The following is a 21392-nucleotide window of genomic DNA, read 5'->3' as shown; positions in this document are numbered from 1 at the left end:
TCCCACTATTTAAGAAAGGAGGGAGAGGGAAAACAGGGAACATCAGACCTGTCAGCCTAACATCAGTTGTAGGGAAAATGCTAGAATCTATAATAAAGGATGTGATAACAGGACACTTAGGAAATAATGGTAGGATTGGGCAGAGTCAATATAGATTTATGAAAGGAAAGTAATGTTTAACAAACCTGTTGGAGTTTTTTTAAGGATGTAACTAACAGAATAGATAAGGGGGAACTGGTGGATGTGGTATTTTTAGATTTTCAGAAAGCTTTTGATAAGGTCCCACACAAGAGGTTAGTAACCAAATGTAGAGCACATGGGATTGGGGCAAGTATATTGGCATAGATTGAGAACTGGTTAATGGACAGAAAACAGAGTAGGAATAAATGGGCCATTTTCAGATTGGCAGGCCGGGACTAGTGTGGTAGCTCAAGGTTCAGTGGTATATCGATGATTTGGATGTGGCGATTAAATGTAATATCTTCCAAGTTTGCAGATGACACAGAACTAGGTGGAAGTGTGAGTTGTGAGGAGGATGTAAGGACATTTCAAGGGGATTTGGAGAGGCTAAGTGAGTGGGCAAAAGCTTGGCAGATGGAATACAATGTGGAGAAATGTTGCTAGGAAAAACTGAATTCAAAGTATTTCTTAAATGGTGAGAGAGTGGAAGTGTTGAACTTCAAAGGAACTTGGGTGTCCTTGTTCACGGGTCACTGAAACCTAACATACAGGTGCAGCAAGCAATTAAGAAGGCAAATAATATGTTGGCCCTTATTACAAGAGGATTTGTGTATAGGAGTAAAGATGTCTTAGTGCAATTATATAGGGCTGAATTTTGCCAGAATTGCACTAAGTGCAGTAGTGGTTGGGTAAAATGGAGCCCTACCCGCCGATGAAAATGGCGGGTTTTCCTTCCCGAGCCCGCTTCATTATATATTCACTCCCGCGAAACACACTGTTTCCATTGCAGGCGGGCTCTCATTCGCCCGCTCGCCATCACCCCGCTGTTGCATCACGCCGGGCACCATCTTTAAAAGGCAGCTGCCAGCAAAGCGCTCATCACCACCTGCTCACCACTGCTGCCTGGGAGACATGGCCTTCAAAGGCAAAAAGACTGTAGCCCTCTGCTTCAACAACGGAGTCAGCCAGGGCACCAATAGGGAGGAGGATCAGCAGGTGCACGCTCCGGGGCCATCTATCCAGGTAACTCTGGGAATGACCGGCCCATCTGACTCCCCTCTTCCTGTGACCTCCGCAGATCCAGCTTCACATGCTAAGCAGGGTGCCACTGCCACACAGCAGGACCCTGACAGCAGGACCCTGAAAGCAGGCTGGGGCCCTCCAGAGGATGCCCGCCAAAGTCATTACAGTCAGCAGGCCGCCTCCACCTCCGCTGTGGATGTCCGGGCAGCGCCAAGACATAGTGGCAGGGTTAGTTGCACAGCCTGGGCACGGGTGTTAATCACTTGTACATAATGTTCACTATTGTCAGTAAACTCCCAAGAATGTCTCCCTGCCTATGGCCCCTTGTTCTGATGAGCAATGTTCTTGTCACTCCGATGTGAAACCTTTCTGCACAAGATAAAAGGCAGGTGTCTCAGTCCAGGGCCTCTTCCCTGTGCTCTGTGCGGCCTTCAGACCACAGTGATGGTCCAGCCTCTCTCTCCTTAGGAACATTACTGATGCCTGCACCTTGGCGGTGCTGGTCATTGCTGCCAGACTGTAGTGGGCAGGCGCCACAGAATTCTCTCATACTTTGTTTGCTCTCAGCACCTTTGAGGTGGGGCTGGCCCCCATCTTACCAGCATCGGTGCACAGTGATGCTATGCACAAGCTCCTGCAGGGTTGAGGTGCTGAAGGCGGACACAGCATCAGATGCACCTAAAATTTCAGGGCTGCGTCTCTGAGATGGCCCTGATTGTAGAGCGCAAGAGACAGGAGTCAGACATTCTCAGAGGCTATGTGAGGATCTGTAGCGTGCCCTCGCTGCATGTTGTCATCATCCTCCTGCGATTGAGAGATTATTAGAGCCTCCACTGCATCTCCATGACAGGAGTATTCTCTCAGAGGGTATTGGTGCTGAGATAAGCCAGACTGGAGTCAAATATTCATAACTGCGATGTGAGGATCTACGGGGACACCACTGCATGTCGCCATCATCCTCCACAAATCTGGCAGCTATGAGGGCCTCCTGAGTGCGCCTGCCTCGTCTCACCAGTGCAAGAGCCTCATCCCCGTCGTCGTCACCACTGAGGACCCTCTCATCCTCATGCCCGTCAGCGTCATCCTCATCGGAGGAGACATGCGTCTCCTCCATCACCCCGTTGCAGCGCCAGGTTGTAAAGGACACAGCAAACGACAAGGATGCATGACACCCTCTGTGGACTGTATTGCAGGGCTCCACCAGACTGGTCCAGGCATCAGAACTGCATCTTTAGCATCCTGATGGTCTGCTCCACCAATTGAGCTGCTGCATGAGCCTCATTATAGCGTCGCTCTGCTGCAGTCAGTGGCCACCGCATGGGTGGCATCAGCCACGGCCTCTGCGGGTAGCCCTTGTCCCCAAGGAGCTAATCCTGCAGCCTCTGTGGACCCTGGAAGACTGCAGGGATCTGCGAGCGACTCGGGATGCAGGCGTCGTGCACACTCCCTGGAAACCGTGTGCATGCCATAGGATGCGTTTCTGGTGGTTGCATGCCAGCTGCACATCCACTGAATGGAAGCTCTTGTGGTTGATGAAGTCCACTGAGTGTAGCAATGGAGACCTGAGCACCATATGAGTGCAGTCAGTCGCACCCTGCACCTGTGGGAATCCCGAGATCAGGGCGAATCCAATGGCCCTTGCATCCTGGCTGTCCCGGTCCCGGGTGAAATGCACAAAGTTGTGTGCCATGGAGAAGATGGCATCTGTGACCTCATGGAGGCATTTGTGGGTGGCGGATTGTGAAATCCTACAGAGGTCACCTGTGGAGCCCTAATAGGAGCCACTGGCGTAGAAATTGAGCGCCGCAGTCACTTTCACAGCCACTGGCAGTGGATGCCCTTCATGTCCCCCCTTGGCGCCAAGTCCTGCAGTAAGTGGAAGATGTGAGCCACCAGGCCCCTAGACATGCGCAGTCTTCGGCGACACTGGCTCTCAGTCATCTGCAGGAATGGCAGGCAGCGTCTATAGACCCTGGGTGTCGCTAGGCACCAACCAGCCAGGCTTGCTGTCGCACCTGGGAAGCATGTGCAGGAGCACTGCAGCCCCTTCTTTATAAGGTTGCTGCCCCTGTCCTTGTGCAGCCAGGTGCCTCAGTTCTCTCCTCCGTCTTCTATGGTCTCTGTTGGCCATCAGGCATACAGCTAGGTCACCAGGATCCATGATCCTTACGTGGTCCTCCTGCAGCATAAAAGAGAGAGAGAGACGTGGTTATCATGGCTGTACTTAGCACCTTTCCTGGCACTGTGTACCTGCTCCTTAACGCTTCCCGGAGAGTGCTGGTCACCCCTCGGATGGTCAGAAATGAGGCTGCCCTGTCAACCTGTGATATGGGGGACACTGGTCCAAACCAGGATGCTGAGATTGCAAGAGGCTGTGATCACCTCCAACAGTGACTTGTCCATGGCCAGCGTTGGCGAGGAGATTGTACAACGTGTGCAGTCCAACTGCTCTGCAGTCCAATAAAGTGGTGGCGGACTCGAAGTCTGTGCCTGGGGTGGGGTGGGGGGTGTGTGCAGGTGGGCGTAAGGTATGGTATGGAGCACTTGGTGGCCCTTTGGTGCCTCCGTGTTGCTTGCATGGGCAGGCAGGCTAGCAGCCTGACCCCAATCATATCATTGTGGCTGCGTCTGATCGGCCTTAGTTGCAGATGCATGGTCAGTTTATACAGGTGTCCCTAATGCAAGGACATTTCCGTCATTTACCCTGCCCTCCACCTCGATTGCCTGTGCGCGAGAAGCAGTGCCAGGACAGCACCTGACCCACCCCCCCAACTTTCAGCAATCACCTTCAAGAACGGCCAGCATTGCCCCCAGACACGCCCCCCCACCCCTCAGCAGTTGCTTGTGGGGCCAGGTATCAGTCGTGTCTCTTCCTTCCCCCCCCCCCCCCCCCCCACACAAAGGCCTGTAAACAACGGGCGAGCCGTGGAGAACGCTGCTGCTCGCTCACCTCAGTTCCCTCAAAGTGAAGGCTGCCAAGTGCACTTCGCCTGGGTGCTGTTGTGATACACGTCAGCGTGCTTTCTCGTTGATGTGGACGGACAATATGGCAGGGTTCCTAGAACCTGGCAGGATGGCCTTTTAATTATATGCTAATGTATTACAATTAGCTTCCTACTGACTGATGGCAGGAAACGCAGCACGCCATCGGCGGGCTTAGCAGAAAATGGCAACTTGCCTTCACGCTGCCGTGAAGTGGGTCCCGCCATATTTTCCATGCATGCCACCTATCACACCTGCTACCAGCAGGCTTGGAAAATTCCACCCATAGAACCTTGGTTAGACCACACTTGGACTATTGTGTGCAGTTTTGGTTTCCTTACCTAAGGAAAGATATACTTGCCATAGGGGGAGTGTAACAAAGGTTCATCAAACTAATTCCTGGGATGGAGGGATTGTTCTTCTTGAAAAGATTAAGTAGACTGTGCCTTTATTCTCTGGAATTTAAAAGAATGGGAGGTTTATTTCATTCAAACATACAGAATTCTTACAGGGCTCAAAAGGGTCGATGCAGGAAGGATGTTTCCCCTCCTGTGTTTTCTAGAATAAGGGACAGACCATTTAGGACTGAGATGAGGAATTTCTTCACTTAGAGGGTGGTGAATCTTTGGAATTCTCTGTCCCAGAGGGCTGTGGAGGCTCAGTCATTTAGTATGTTCAAAATTGAGATTGATACATTTCTATGTATTGAAAACACGAAGGGAGATACAGGGATAGTGCAGGAAAATGATGTTGAGGCAGAAGAATAGAATGGCGGAGCAGGCTCGAAGGACTGAATGGCCTACTCCTGCTCCTGTTTCTTTGGTAAAAACAGCATAACAAAATAATCAACAATAAATATACCTGTTAAATTTTTGTAATGTTCTAGACCTAAAAAAAATATATTTACCCAATTTGGCTGAAATTGATCTGTTCACAGAACTGACCTTTGGTCATTATTTTATATGGAATGATGAATTCTCCTTTACTCACACTGAATTTTGAACTGATGATGCTTTTTCTCTGTGTTCCTTGCAGGAATTGCTCCGTTTTCCAAAACTCCATGATGCCATAGTAGAGGTTGTGACATCACTGTTGCGTAGAAGATTACCTGTTACTAATGATATGGTAAGCTTCTACAACATACATCATAATATCTGCATGCAGGTTTGTTCTGGAGGAAGATACGATGCAAATGAAACATGAGTTTTCTCTTCTTCATGGCTATGAATAATCTTTTCATTGTATTAAGATGCTTTCGTAGTTAACATTGTTTTTTCTTCTTCATTCAATCTGTAATATTACAGTGCTTGTAAACTTCCAGTTTACAGTAAAACCTTGATATAAAAGGGAGATTAATTGCAGGAGTAAGAGCCACCTAAAGATCTACAGAAATTACTCAAACCTTGGGTGGAGGGAGTGGGGGGCAACGGTGTGTCCATACCCTGGAATGGTAGGGCTTGCCATCTTGGGGAAATGCTAAATGAAGGTTCGGCTCTTCCTTACAGGAAGGGCGGGGAAAATCAGAGAAAAAAAAGTATAGAATGCTTTTATTGATTATATTGATTAATTTATTGTGCAGCAAAAGGTGCAACTGGCCTCATAGAAGGCATGTTGTAGTGTTCTGAGAGAGAGAGTTAGTTGCTAATGTTGTTAATTGGGCTGTATAAAGTGCATCTTCAATATTTCAAATATCTTTTGAAAAAGAATTACACACACTTAGAAAAGCTGTTCTGAATATTTGGCTTTTCGATGTAGCAGGGCATTTGCAATCACTTAAGCCTTATGGGATTAATTTAGAATAAAACTATGGCGCTGAAATAACCTTGGATACAATGCTTAAATAATGACTGGCTGTATTCTATTAAGTTTTCTCTTTATCAAGTGCTGAGAGTTGTAAGCAGATATAAATTACATTAAATTTTTTGGTGCCAACCAGGTTTGTAAGAGAGAAGATTTCAGTAATTGTGTGTTTTTATACTGTGGACTCAGGTTGATGAACAATCAAACTGTGACAAAACTTTAGAGTTGGTTGTGCAAATAATGGGAAAACAATGGGTTGTGAAATCAATGAAACATGAAGAATATCCGAAGTCAGGGATGAAAAATTATAGAAAACTTCGCTTGGATAATCAAGGACACTTAGCATAGAATTGTGAAAGACAGTTTGTGTTTGGCAAATTAGAGTTTTTAATTGAAGGATTGACTGATACCATGGGAATGCAGTAGATAAGTGTACATGGAAGGCCACAAGGTATTTGAGGTTTTTCACAGGAGGTATATTATAAAGATGCATCCTTCACCTCAGGGTCTTAAAAGAAGTGGCTGCAGAAATAGCAGAGGCATTGGTTATAATCTTCCCAAATTGCTTAGATTCTGGAAGGGACCCAGCGGATTGGAAAATAGCAAATGTAGCACCTTTATTCCAGAAAGGAGGGTGACTTTCAGGAACCTATAGGCCAGCTAGCCTAACACCTGTCAGAGGGAAATCGCTGGAATCCACTATTAAAGTTATAGCTGGATACTTAGAAAATCATAATGGGATAAGGCAAAGGCAGAGTCAGCATGACTTTGTGAAAGGGAAATCCTGTTTAACTAATTTATTAGAGTTCCTTGAGGAAGTAACAAGCAAGGTAGATAAAGGGGAACCTATAGGTGTGGTATTTGGATCCCAAAAGGCATTTGATAAGGTGCCACACCAAAGGTTATTACACAAAATAAGAGCTCATGGTGTAGGGGATAACATATTAGCGTGGATAAAGGTTTGGCTTGTTAACAGGAAGCAGAGAGTAGGGATAAGTGGGTATTTTTTGGGTTGGCAAGCTGTAACTAGTGGAGTGCCACAGGGATCAATGCTGGGGCCTCAACTATTTACAATCTCTCTCAATGACTTGGATGAAGGGACCGAATGTATGGTAGCTAAATTTGCCAATGACACCAAGATGGGTAGGAAGGTAAGTAAGTAGGGGATAAAAGTCTACAAAGGGATATAGACAGGTTGAGTGAGTGGACAAAAATTGGCAGATGGAGTATAACGTGGGAAGATATGATCTTGTCCACTTTGGCAGAAAGAACAGAAAAGCAGTATACTAGTTAAATGGAGCGATATTGCAAAATACTGTGGTACAGAGGGGTCCTGATGTCCTGGTACATGAATCACAAAACGTTAGTATGTAGGTACAGTAACTGATTGGGAAGGCAAATGGAATGTTATCATTTATTGCAAGGGGGATGGAATATAAAAGTAGGGATGTTTTATTGCAGCTGTACAGGATCCTGGTGAGACCACATCTTAAGTGTTGGTTACAGTTTTGGTCTCCTTATTTGAAAAAGGTTGTAATTGTGTTAGAAGCAGTTGAGTTGCTTCACTTGACTCATTCCTGGAATGAAGGGTGTGGAAAGGTTAACAGGTTGGGCCTATACCCATTGGAGTTTAGAAGAATGAGAGGTCATCTTATGGAAACATAAAAGATTCTGAAGAGACTTGATCTCCCCTCTTACAGGAGAGACTAAAACTAGGTGACACAGTTTAAAGTCTCCCTTTTAAGATGGAGATGGGGAGGATTTTTTTCGCTCAGAGGGTCATTTTTCTTTGGAACTATTTTCCCCAGAAAGCAATGGAGGCTGGGGTCATTGAATTTATTCAAGGCTGAGTTAGATTTTTCATAGACAAGGGAGTCAAGGGTTATGGGGGGCAGAAAAGAAAGTGGAGTTGAGACCGCAATCAGATCAGCCATGAACTTATCGAATGGCGAGTAGGCTGGAAGGGCCGATTGGCCTACCCCTGCTCCTAAGACTTTTGTTCTTATTCAGGTTTATAAGAGGAAATGTAGCAGCAATGATTTATTCGCCGATAGACAAGAAACCAAGATTTAAGATTCATGGGTTTTCAGATTGAAGAAGAATAAGAAATGATGTATCCCGGACATTATTGTTTCTGTTTTAGATATTTGTTGATTATTTGAATTTGGGTATAAAGAGCACAATGTTCAAATTTGATGACAACACTAAAATAAGGTTTGACAAACGGCGGGGAGCATCATAAAAGATTTGTAGGTTAGCAAAATAGACAGTCAGGTGCTGCGTATAATTTAATGTACTTGAGGTTTTTTAAATAAGAACATGGAGTACAAAATGCAAAACCGAAATTGTAAATTTGCACACAGCAGTGATTGGGGCAGAGTTGTGTGTAGTTTTTGGCCCCTATTATTGAAAGAACATTAAAGCTGTAGATCGTATAGTAGAAAAACTATAATTGAAATAATTGCATCAGAATAGAAACAGGCTGAGGAAGTTTTATAGATATGTTTAAAATTATAAATGATTTTGATTTATTGCCCAGTCCTATTTCTCTCGATAGTGTTAATGGGCTTTCTCAATGAACTGCTGAAGTCCTATGTTGATGATGCCCCCACATTGGTATTAAGTTGTTAAATTTAGGATTTGACCCAATGACAATGAAACAAAATGACAATATATGTCTGTGTCAAAAAGTTGTGTGACTTGACATCAAATTTGAAGTTGATGGCGTTCTCCTGATCAAGTTGCCCTTGTTCTTCTCAGTGGTAGAGTTTGCACGGCTGGGAAGTACTGTCTGAAAGTTAGGAGAAATTCATGTACACAGAGACTTGCTCTTTTGTTTTCGTTGTCATTGGGTCAAAAATCCTAAATTTATCGACTTAATACCAGTGTAGGAGCACCATCAACATAGGGCCTGCAGTAGTTCAGTGAGAAAGTTAATTGTCGCCTTATCAAGGGAAGTGGCTAACACTTGCCTGATTAGAGCAATTACAAAAGAGTTCATTGCATCTTTTAAGGAAAGATAAATGGGATTAGTTTTGTATTGCTCTACCAAAGAACCATCTTGGACATGATTAGCTGAATATATGTTGTCATCTTCTGTCATTTTAATTTGCCATATTGGAGCTTCTAGATGACATTTGATAAAGTGCTGCATAACAGATTTGTGAGCAAAGTTATAGCTGATGGAATAAAAGGGACAGTAGCAACATGGTGCAATATTGGCTGAGTGACCAGAAACAGAGTAGTGGTTAATGGATAGTTTCTGGACTGGAGGAAGGGTTTATAGTGGAGTTCCTCAGGGGTCAGTGTTGGAACCCTTGCTTTTCCTGATATATATTAATGACCTAGACCTTTGTGTACAGGGCACAATTCAAAATTTGCGGATGCTACAAAACTTGGAAGCGTTGTGAACTATGAGAAGGATAGTGTAGAACTTCAAAAGGGCATAGACCGGCTGGTAGAATGGGCAGAGAAGTGTGAAGTAATTCAGGAGCAGAGGAACCTAGGTGTATATGTGCATAAATCAATCAAGGTGGCAGGACAGGTTGAGAAAGCTGTTAATAAAGCATACAGCGTCCTTAGCTTTATTAGAGACATGGAATATAAAAGCAAGCAAGCTATGTTAAACTTGTATAGAACACTCCCCAACTGATCGTGGGTGCCACACTTTAGGAAAGGTGCGAAGGCATTATAGAGAGTGCAGAAAAGATTCACGGGAATAGTTTCAGGGATGAGGAACTTCAGTTATGTAGATAGATTGGAGAAGTTGGGACTGTTTTCCATAGAAAAAAGAAGGTTGAGAGGAGATTTGTTAGAGGTATTCAAAATCATGAGGGGTCTGGACACAATAGATAGGGAAAAAATATTCTCATTGGTGGAAGAGTCAAAAACCACAGAGGGCACAGATTTTAAAATAACAAATGAAGCAATGGCGACATAAGGAAAAACTTTCACGCAGCAATTGGTTAGGATCTGAAATGCACTGTCTGAGAGTGAGGTGGAGGCAGTTTCAATCAAGGCATTCAAGAGGGATTTGGATTGTTATCTGAAAAGGAAAAATATGCAGGGCTATGGGGAGAAAGCAAGTGAGTAGCACTAGGTAAATTGTTCCTACGGAGAGCCGGTGCAGATACAATGGGCCAAATAGCCTCCCTCTGTGCTGTAACAATTCTGTGATTCTGTAAAGTTTTTATATACACACACACCAGCATTAATTTATTGGTTATGTTTGTGTGTTATATTTATATTAGTTGCAAACTGTTGGTAGTAAGTTATATGATATATATATAATATATATATATATATATACATCTCATGTTACTTGCATTACTAAGGGTTTCCATTTTGTAAATATTCGTAAAATTTTGGCGAATTTGCCGTACTTTTGTTATAATTCAGCTGAGTAGAGATATTGAAGCTGCTGGGAAAACATGAATAGCCTTATGGATTGTTTAGCTCCAAAGATACAAGGAAACTGTAGATTTAACCTGTGATTTGTATGACCAGATGCCATCTGGTTTATTGATCTGAACCTTTGTATAAAGATCTTTTTAATTATCACTTATAGGTCCACAATCTGGTAGCAATTGAGCTCGCATACATCAATACAAAACACCCTGATTTTGCAGATGCCTGTGGTGTTTTGAACAGTAACATAGAGGTAAGGTTTATGCATCAATTTTGTAAAATTCTGATTGTCAGAATTAGAAAGTGAGAATGCATATACTGTAAAAATGATGTGCCTCCTTTATTCAAATATTTGAAATATTTTAGAGAAATGGCAAAAAATAAACTGTTCTATAGAAACATTTTTAATAGTTTATTACAACCAAGGGATAGTGGTACTGACAATGATTCTTTGTAATGTGTTACTCTCCAAACATTTCCATTGATGGTAGTAAGGTTTAGGGTATCAATTACATTCAGCTCAGCATAATAAGGATGTTAACCAGCTGCCTACTTTATTGCTTGCAGTGTATAAACATACTATGCAAATGTCACCCAATAGAACAGATACTTGTTTAAAAATGTAATCTACTTTAATATTGGTGGCTCAGAAAATTTGAAAAAAAAGGGATTAATTTCTGGGAATAAATTTAAAAACTGTTGTAGGACAAAGTTATGTCTTAAACTCATAATGTGATATTGTCTTGAACTCCTTCTCCAACTTTGTATATAAATTTTACAATTAGAAATAATCTGGCATGAATTTTTTTGCCCTCTTAGATATTTCCAGTAAACTTTCCTATTTATGCAAAATAGTGGACACTTTTATTCTTGGCATTAAATTGATATCCTCAGTCAGCGAGGGCATGGAATGATAGTGACTGGTCTATAAAGATTTACTTTCTGAGACTTAATTATTTTTTAGATTTCAAGTCATGCTGGTGGGCAGCATATTTTTTGGTTATTGACCTTGGAGTACTTAATGTTGCACCAAAATGAAAGTAATTCACTTTTCAGTACTGAATCCTCACCTTGACTACCAAATATTAATAAATAGCATATTGCAAAACTGTTTAGTGATCTCATTAATATTATGTATATATTTTGACTATTGCAGAAAATTACAAAATGGGCTTATGAAAGGCAACCTGCATTTTCGATGACACTTTGCAATCGAAAGACACTTTAAATTGTAAGGCATCAAATTCAAGTTCAGTTGCTTTCCTATAGAAGTTCCCTGTACAACACAAAGATCACCTTTTGCTCTGCCTGTATCCTGCTCCTTCTGAATTTTTACCAGCATGCCCAACTCTGGCTCTTAGTCTCCTACATTCCTATCCCCCTAGTCTTCCAGTCCCTATCTGTCTGCCGAGCTCTTGTTTCTGGCTTCTAAGGTCACAAACAGAGTGGCTAACATGCATGAAAATCTCATGTAATGCTTTCTATAGGGTTGCCAAAAATTCAGCAAGGCTCCCTAGAGGAACGAACTTTAAATGTCTTTTCTATACTTTGTGTCAGCATGAAGTGGCAGCAATCATAAAGCCAAAGATTAGGAGACAGGGAAACAGAAATTGTTGAGGAAAGCCCTGCTGCTAGAGAGTCTAGAATGGATAGGAGTGCAGGTACATTCAGGGCCAGGGAGAGAAATTGTGGGCCCTGATGCTTCTCCTGTTTCTGGGCCTCTTATTCTCCCCCAACCTCCCTCTCCCCCTTAACTCTCCCCCTCAATCATGTATGATATTTTTTCCCCTTTCAAGGTTCGTCGATCAGTTCACCAAACAATTATAGAAACGTGTTAGTAAAATGATAACGCTCATTGTTGGCATCTGGTTACAAATATCTGATATATATACAGCATAGGTCATTAATACTAAGAGCAGCAACAATATAGTGCAGTGTTAGTTTGTGTGCGCCCTATAGGTAATCCAACCGTGGCTATTAAACAAATCATAGAGCACAAGTTTAACTTTAACAGCATTGTAAAATATTGTTAATTTGACAGGAAAACATTGCATTAATTATTTATAACACTGTGCAGGCAATAACACTGATTTTGGTGATTGCCTCAGCCCTCATTAACATGTTCTACACATTGCATCATACGGACATGGTGACAGTAAATTCATCTTTGGGAGAAAGATTCAACCCAGATAAACTGCACAAGATCATTTCCATTTTCTAGAAGTAATGGAGGACTTTCTCCTGCCTGGGTGCATGACATTCAATATAAGTATTCATACAAGGGGTGTAATTGTATTCTATTTTATCAGTAATTTCACAGGGTAGAAAGATCAAATGACTCCCGAGCAAAAAAGTACAATGATTGAGCAACCTAGGTCTTCACTGTCAATGAGAGGCATTGGAGTCCTCAGGTTTCTCCGTGAAACACAAATTTTAAGAGGCCAGAGGACAAAGACTGGTTCACAATTGTATCTGTGTTTTCTTGATCAGCAAGTCTGAAGACCGTTGATTGCTGCTTCTCACTACAATATATTTTCAGTATCCACTATTGCCATGAAGCTATTAACGTATATAATATTTTGGAAAATATTTTTCTTATAAAATAGACGTTTAGTCTGTGGGTGTGTCTTAATTGGATTAAAGCCAGCTAGTCTGGGTGCTTTGATATGTACTAGTTTTGATATGTAAGAGAAAGAGCATGCGTTTGCATTTTTTGAATAGAGCATTCAAGAAGTGGGGTGAAAACTTGATGCTTTTCTAGCAGCTACCAAGCAATATGTTTATATTACTAATAAAATTGGTACAATGAATGGGGTTACATTGTCTCACCAGCCTCTTTGAACTTTACCTTTTAACAATGAGAATTTGAATTCAATCAGTGGTGGGAGGTATAATTTCAGTTTTGTGTGTGCAGGGCAGAGATCAAAAGGCAGCTGCAAGCCTCCAACTGGCTCCACAGTGAAAATAACTTCATTTTGAATTCGTACGGTGAAAGTGCTTTGCCTGATGTTTGGTTAAGTCTATGGGTTGCTGTTGCCTTAATGGAGATTAGTTTGGGAATTTGTTAAAAGTTATGATAGTAATTTGTAGCCATGTGTATATATACTTTTTAACCTGTGTAAATTAAATAAAATGTTTCAATTAATTTAATGTAAAACCTCAAGAACTGATGGTCTGATTCCTGAATTTAGAGTCGCATCTCAAACATAACACTTAAAATGATAGGTTATGACAGTTGTTTAAAGTTTCCCCTTGGAAATTTTAAATAACTGCGCTTTACCAACTGCATCATTCAGAACAACTATGCAATATGATATTTCAATATCTCAAAAAACTCATAAAAGCATCAAGGTGGAGTGGGGTAATGGTAAGTAGACAAAAGGACAAAATTGAAGTCAATGAAAAAGACTCTTGAGAATCATCTGTAGTGTAAAACAGGTTACTGACTTACTGAGCCCATTATGTCTCCTATTCTGGCAATTTCACCCCATAAAGCCTGCTCACAGTAAACTTTCATTAGCAACAAAATAAGCAGAACTCCAGCATTGATTTTACTCTCTGTTCACAAGATAATTATGGATGACAAAGACTATTTAGCCTAGCTTATTTCATCCATCCAAAGTGACATACAACCATACTTATTAGGAGCAGGAGTATGCCATTTGAGCATCGAGCCTGCTCTGCCATTTGATAACATTGCCTACAATATACCGGTGACTACAGCTCAAAAGTTCTTAATTAGCTGTAAAGGATTTGGGTCATAGTGTGACATGTGGTATAAACGTAGGTTTTGTCTGACTGTAGCAGTGGTGAAATTGGAGGTTCAATGCTGATTCTCTAAGGATAGTTAATCACAAAGCAATCAACTGATTATAGAAAAGTGGCTACAAAGAAATCACTTCTTTTAAAAAAAAAACAATTCAACTCTCCAGCTAATACAGCTGTACCATTCTGACTTATCTGTAATATACCATAAATGGCATTTACCCCTTTTATGCTAATGACACTATCCACAGGATTTGTCAATCTACCAGCAGCTCAGGAAAAATGTAGATTGAATTGTTGATTTGAACTTTTCAAAGAAGACTGATAGATGGTACAAAATTCAGTATGGCCTTAACTCGAGCACTGAATTGTTATCCCTTCCTCGAGATACAAATTGTGTTGTACACTGAATTTACAGCCTATCCCCACAGGTCCCATATGATGTTGCATTACATTTGCACTAAATAAATGTGTAAATAGCATTTTTGTAAAAATCTAATTGTTGTTTGAGGTGTGAGAGAAACAGGCAAATTAAGTGAAAAAATGTAATTAACAAATAAGAAACTCTAACAGCAAATAAAGAAGTGTGACAGCAATATCCTGAGAGAAATCATTTCATAAGGCCCTTTATGGTAAAAGCCCTTTATACTGTTTCTCTGTGGTTTTGATGGATTTTTTTTTTGCCAAAGTTACAATGGATGATTAGGAATCCTCCCCCCAAAGAAATTTTAGTCCCACAGTATGACCACCATCTGCTAGATTTTAAATAGGATGGTGCATATGGGGTGAACCTAGGGGGGAGCAGGTATCTGTAAAACCTTTCTTTAAGCAATCTCTTAGTGACAAATAGGGATTTCATTCCCAGACTTCGCAAGAGTAATGAAATGGGTGATAGTGAGCCAACACCCTGTCTTGCATCACTCTTGGTTTTTAGTTTCTTACATTAGTTTTGATGAGGCCGAAGATTCTCAAGCCTCTGGTACATCAACACAGCATGTCATCAAAATTGTGCCTACTTTAGGACATAATGAAAATTTAGACTGTTATTTATAGGCTGGTGTAAATTCAAAAGATAATTTTCAGAAGTGAAACAGTATTTAATTTTGTGGTGCTAAACCTTGAAAGTTTCCCCTCATACCAGCGTCCACTTGGCTCTAAAATGATTCCAGAGATTTCACTCATCATTTTTTGACCAGATATTCAGCCAAGAACACTCTTGTGACAATTGCTGTGAATAGGAATTGCTGCTGCTGACCTTCAGGCAGCTTCATGTTTTTCTGGCAGGCTTTTAAAAAAAATATCAGAACCACGAAGCTGCCTGAAGGTCAGATAGCAGCAGCACGGCAACTGTTGGTGAAACTGACCTGAAAGACTGGCTTTAAAAAAAGATCAGAAATGTCAGGCTGAAGTTTCTACTCTTCAACTTCTACTCTTCCACAACAATGATAGAGAAAAAGTGACAGTCAAAGACAAATTAGATAAGTTTAAGCAAAATTGAACAGAAGAAATTTTTTTCTTTTTATTTTATTCATTCATGGAATGTGAGCTTCACAGGCTGGGCCAGCATTTATTGCCAATCCTTAGTTTCCCTTGGTGGTGAGGTGCCTTCTTGAACTGCTGCAGTCCATCTGGTGTAGGTACATCCACAGTGCTGTTAGGGAGGGAGTTCCAGGATTTTGACCCAGCGACAGTGAAGGAACGGCGATATATTTCCAAGTCGGGATGGTGAGTGACTTGGAGGGGAACTTCCAGGTGGTTGTGTCCCCATCTATCTGCTACCCTTGTCCTTCTAGATGGTAGTGGTTGTGGGTTTGGAAGGTACTCTCTAAGGAGCCTTGGTGAATTCCTGCAGTGCATCTTGTAGATGGTACACACTACTGTGCATCGGTGGTGGAGGGAGTGAATGTTTGTGGATGTGGTGCCAATCAAGCGGGCTGCTTTTTCCTGGATGGTGTCTAGCTTCTTGAGTGTTGCGGGAGTTGCACTCATCCAGGCAAGTGGGGAATATTCCATCAGGAGGTGAGTTACTTATTTCACATGCTGAATGGTGACCATTATACAGTGACACCAGCAAGATGTTACCAGTAAGCCTGTTTACTCTGTTGACAACCAGATTGAGATTCAAATATATTTCTAGCTGCAATGGGCAGTGTGTTGGAGCATTACTTTAGGACATTGGAGTTCCTGATTTCAGGACTGGGGAGACACTGAAAGAAGGCCAAATGCTTACCCACTGGGCAAGGGAAAATTGTGGAGGAGTTTTTCCTAGGCTACTCTCATGCACAGGCTAGAAGCTATCTTCCCGCAGCTCTGAAAGAGATCTGCAAGTATGTCGTTCACTTCCCTGTCTTCGGTAGTTGATGGATTTCCCTATGGGGTGCAAAAATGTAGGGATTATTTTTCATAAATCAACAAGTTTAATTTTTTTTAAATTCTGACTTTTCTATTTACATAATGTGATGGTTTCTATTTTCTCAGGAACAAAGGCGTAACCGTTTAGCAAGGGAACCACCCTCTGCTCTGTCTCGAGATAAGGTGAGATGTGAGGGAAATTAAAGTCAGTAGCCTATTGTATTATTGCATAATGTTCTGTGTCATGGGTTAATAAAACACAGGTGTAAACTCTACTCTGCATGGAAAATGGGCAGGTAGCAAATAGACATGACAGAAAAAACAGAAGGCAATTCAGTCCCCCCAATCAAGCCTATTTGTTGGCACCTACTGAAACTAGTCAGAGACCTGACGTGAATGCTGGGAGAAAATTGTGCAGGCAGCAAAGGAAAGAAATTGTTTTCTTTTGGTGGGTTTTTATAGCAATAGATGAGATTTTTAAAGGATCCTTGTTTGGCTGAAAATATTGAATCTCTTGCCAACTATTGACCAGTGTAGTTGATGTTAGAGCATTTGCCTAGTAAGATAGTTTAATGTTTATCCATAATATTTCTGAAAAGGGGATGGACTAGAAAGATTATCAATAATACTTTATGAACCAGGTATAAAAGTTTTATTTACAGCTATACCTTTGCTTTAAAAGTGTAGTTATTTTACTTACTCACCTTTCATCATTTTTCTTTTCTCGCTTTTCTTTACTTGCTGCAGTCTTCTAAAGCTCCCAGCGCTATGTCTGCTCCTCCCCAGGAGACTTCTGCTGTTGCTTCTGCTGAGTTTGAGGGAAAGGTTGGTCATCTATCTGTGACATGCTTTATTGTGGCTTCGTGTTTTATTATAAACGGATAGCACCTCTAATTTGTCCTTCATGTCCTGAAAATCCTTTCCCACTTTCAAGTACTTAGATGTACTCTCATGTCTTGACAGTTTTGTGAAAGAAGGTTACGGATCAGTGACCTGGTACACATGTATAATGTAGCAAACGTAGGAAAAAGGAAACCCTGAGTCCTACTCCAAATTAAACTATAGAAGTTGAAGGGGGCATACATTCAGTCACTTAGGATACTGATGTCAGGCAATCCTTGTTCACATACAGTATAAGCAGCATTGATAATGGGTAGGATAGAAAAGACAAATCATTTAAGAAATATTTGACAGCTGTGATGAATGGACTGAGATAACAGGATGATTGACCATCTTCACCTGTATCTGCCGTGTTTTTGCAGGATAAAAGGAAGCTTCAGTGTATGCATTGATGTAGGCAGCAGCAGCACAAGCAAACTTGGTTTATGTGAACCTATTGCAACAGCCTTATAACCTGGATGATTTTAAAACAGGATTAAGTTTTATATTCACTAGACATTCGCTGCTGCTAATGCGTGCATTTCTTAGCTAATATCTCTGGATTTCATATGTAGGAAAATGTGGTGTCTTGTCAAATTTACTGTCAGCAATTATAGAAACAAAGTATTACTCTTACCACTTAAAAGGCAGCACTATTAAAGAAAAGCCTAAACAGGGAGATTGGAAAAAGGAGGTTGCTGTTTGGTGTCACACTGATATGTAATGAGCTCCCTTTTTGTAATTCATTTCGTAACCATCTACAGAAATGATGAACGAAGTCACAGCATCCCACTTCTGTGATAATAGTGAAATCTATTGGAGAATACATTTTAAAATGGAATTTAGTATAAGATATAGTACACACCAATTTGAAAGCTGACCAAGGACTTTAATTTGGTACAGAGTACTAGGTGTATTTTCTCTGAGGGTTGTGCAACTGGAACTCTCTGCCTCCGAAGGTGGTGGGGTTAGTGAATATTTTTAAGGCGGAGGTAGATTCTTGTTAGGCAAGGGAATCAAAGGTTATTGGGGGTAGCTGGGAATGTGGAATTTGAAACGCAAGCAGATCAGCTATGATTTTATTGAAAGACTCAGCAGGCTCGAGGGCTGAATGGCTTCCTTCTGCTCCTATTTCGTGTGTTCATATGATGCATGTCAATTAACACTGACATTTGACAGTAGGACAAATTGTGTTGGTGTTAGAGGAGCTAGTATTTATTTCTCAAGCATCTCAAACGTGTGGTTCGAGTGTTCCACCCCTCGCTTGTATGCATGTGTATGTGCAATTGCACAGCGTATACTGCTGGTAAGCTTTCAGAAGCACTCAATAGTTGTTTAAGGGATTGAAGTTAAAGAGCCTGAATACATTGAGCAATAGCTTTATTAGTGCTGCTGTTACCTCTCCTACCCTGCCCAGGTTTCAGGTAAAGAAGTTCAAGCACAAAATGGGAATCCAGATGGAGCAACGACTGGAACCTGGAGAGGAATGTTGAAAGCATCTACATTAAAGCCAGATGAAGGATCATCTGAAGAAAAACCTAAGCAGCCTGCTCCTAGCAGTCCACATAGGGGACCATCAGTAAATTTCCTGGATGTGGTAGGTTGTAATTCAGTTTCCAGTCATTCTCTGTTTCTTAGATAATGGGGTAGTTCTAATATATGAAGATGTGGCAATTTGGCACTCTGATAAGTTCTTAGAATTCTTCCTGCATCCAGAGACACATGAGGCAGATAAAGCACATGCTTACATCTGTTTTCAGTAGTTCGTTTTCTTTCCTGGAACATGTCATTAGCCTGAAGCTAGAGGCTGTAGCTTGAAGGGAGCCACTCTGCATCAAGCGTGGCTGACCAGCAGTTTCTCCTGCTCTTACTGCCTGCCATAGGTGTACAGGCAGGATTTACAGGTAGATAATCAAACTGTTTGGTCTTGTTATGAATGCACCTTCCATGGCCGTCAAGTCCTGGAGTGGGATTCTGGCTCAGAGGCAGGGACACTACCGACTGCCACAAGACCACCATGCCCATTAATATCTAAAGTGCCAACATTTTTCTGTTTAAATCTTTCAGTCTTGCCTGCCTTCATTCATCATCTCTTCTTGGACAGAACTCTGTATCAGCCCTTGTCTGTGGGAGGGCACTAGAGAATTCAGATGACTGATTTTGGCAGAGATATATTTCTTTTAGGAGGCTTAAAAAAGCTACCTGTGGAAATTGATAGGGGGCAGACACATAAAAGACTATAAGTGGCAGAATCATTAATCCTAGCATTTTATTGGGAGACGGAACCAAAATATATCAATTCTCTCTGTTTTGTTTCCTTGTGCCAGCGGTTAGTAGATTTAGAAATAAACTTGCTCCAGAATGCTATAGTGACGTAAAGCAAACAATGGAAGCAATTATTTTCATTTTCTTTAATGAGTGTCATGTTTTTTAAAGCACACAATAATTAAAATGGATGTCATTTTCACAGCGTGTTCCTGTCTCACGTAAACTTTCAGCACGGGAGCAGCGAGATTGTGAAGTCATCGAACGACTCATTAAGTCCTATTTTCTGATTGTGAGAAAAAACATCCAGGACAGGTATATTTCTAATAAATAAGAGCTCTTGTCCACAATTCATGATTTACAGCACAGAAATTCCCTACAGCATGTCTTTAATGTAGTGAAATGTTTTTAAATGACTTTTTCTTTGTTTCTGTAAATATCTTGCAATCTTTTATATTTACCATAACAGCTAACTTTACATAAATATTCTTTGCTGAAGATTTTGATTCCTTGCTTTGGATATAGTTCTATAACTGATAATCACCCTCCGGTCCCTCTGTTAGTTGGCCATTCTTTGTGCGTGAGCTTAAACAAATTTAGCCAGGCTGACACATTGGAGAGGGCGTCATGACATAACATCCAAACCTGTACACCTTCAGCAAGGTTTCCTGGTTAACGATCAGGAATAGGAATCCAGAGATGCCGAGACAAATCATAGCATCTGTCTGCTAATCTAAGTGCAAATAGGCGCAGTGAGCACGGGACCGTCCTGATCTGTGCAACTTAGCTTTTGTTTGCTATAACCAACTAAGCTATCAAGAGACTTTTCTTAAATATTAAATCCATCTACAAATGTCCTACAGTTTACATATGGTGTTAGATTGTTTTATTACATAATTGTATGTAACTAATTATCACTCAATTATTCCTCCCTGATTAGTTCTTGGTGCAAGCCAATTTATTTTGTAAATTATCTTATTTACACAGCTGCTTCAGGTAGCCCTGTGTAGATTCAGTTTTGATTGTTAAGTTGTAATGTTCATGGCTTAATAAATCCCTTTGGAGTGTTTCCATTCATTAATATTGCTATCCCTGTGGCCCTGTGTTGAAACATTGAAACCAGTCTATTATTTTTTACCCCTGCTAATATTTGTCAAAACATAGCGCTACTAGTGACTTAAATATTATTGACATGAGGCTGAATTACTGAGATTGGACAGAGTGTTGCGTCAGTTGGACACTGTCACCTAAAATGCAGTCCTGACAGATGGGATGGAGGTCTCATCAAATTAATTGGAGTTACTCTGCACGTAGCTGTGCTAAAATTGGCCTGGGATACTTGATGTGAGTAAGTGAAGTAGGAAACTTTGTTTCTAAATAGTGACTCTTGCCACCCCAAACAAGCAAAAGAAATGAATAATCTGGAAAGTCAATTACATGAACAACAGTTTAAAGAGAAACCAGCTTTTAGCTAGTCATTCCTACTATGATACCGTTCTAGTTCCCTGTAAGGTGACTTCTAAATCAAAGCTCAAGCAGTTGTATGGAAATAAACATTTTGGAAGTTGTTTTATCTTTAAAATTTTGAACTCTATCGATTTGTGGTGTTCAAATGTATATTAAGAGAACTGACCATCTCTCACTTTACTAGATAATTGAGCATTACTCAGTTGAGTTAATGTAAGTCGAAATACCTGAGTGCCTGTTTAGTTGTGTGTATATTTCCATGTAATTTGTCA

At 41.2% G+C, this 21392-nt stretch overlaps 1 protein-coding gene across 2 annotated transcripts in view; it reads left to right on the top strand.

Annotated features, from left to right (window-relative positions):
- Positions 1-21392, top strand: part of dnm1l (dynamin 1-like) — a 75594-nt gene that overhangs the window by 44492 nt on the left and 9710 nt on the right. The window contains exons 12-17 of one of the 2 annotated variants that reach the window (XM_078568312.1): positions 5221-5310; positions 10553-10645; positions 16636-16692; positions 17257-17334; positions 18806-18985; positions 19859-19968. In XM_078568312.1, the coding sequence (XP_078424438.1) occupies positions 5221-5310; positions 10553-10645; positions 16636-16692; positions 17257-17334; positions 18806-18985; positions 19859-19968 (608 nt within the window). The remainder of the gene's footprint in view (positions 1-5220; positions 5311-10552; positions 10646-16635; positions 16693-17256; positions 17335-18805; positions 18986-19858; positions 19969-21392) is intronic. The other variant, XM_078568313.1, reaches the window with a different exon arrangement.

The sequence above is a fragment of the Cetorhinus maximus genome, chromosome 22 (genome assembly GCF_964194155.1).
Source record: "Cetorhinus maximus chromosome 22, sCetMax3.hap1.1, whole genome shotgun sequence".
In the NCBI taxonomy this organism is placed as follows: Eukaryota; Metazoa; Chordata; class Chondrichthyes; order Lamniformes; family Cetorhinidae; genus Cetorhinus; species Cetorhinus maximus.
Note: the sequence above shows the minus strand (reverse complement) of the source record. Positions and strands in the feature narration are given on the sequence as shown.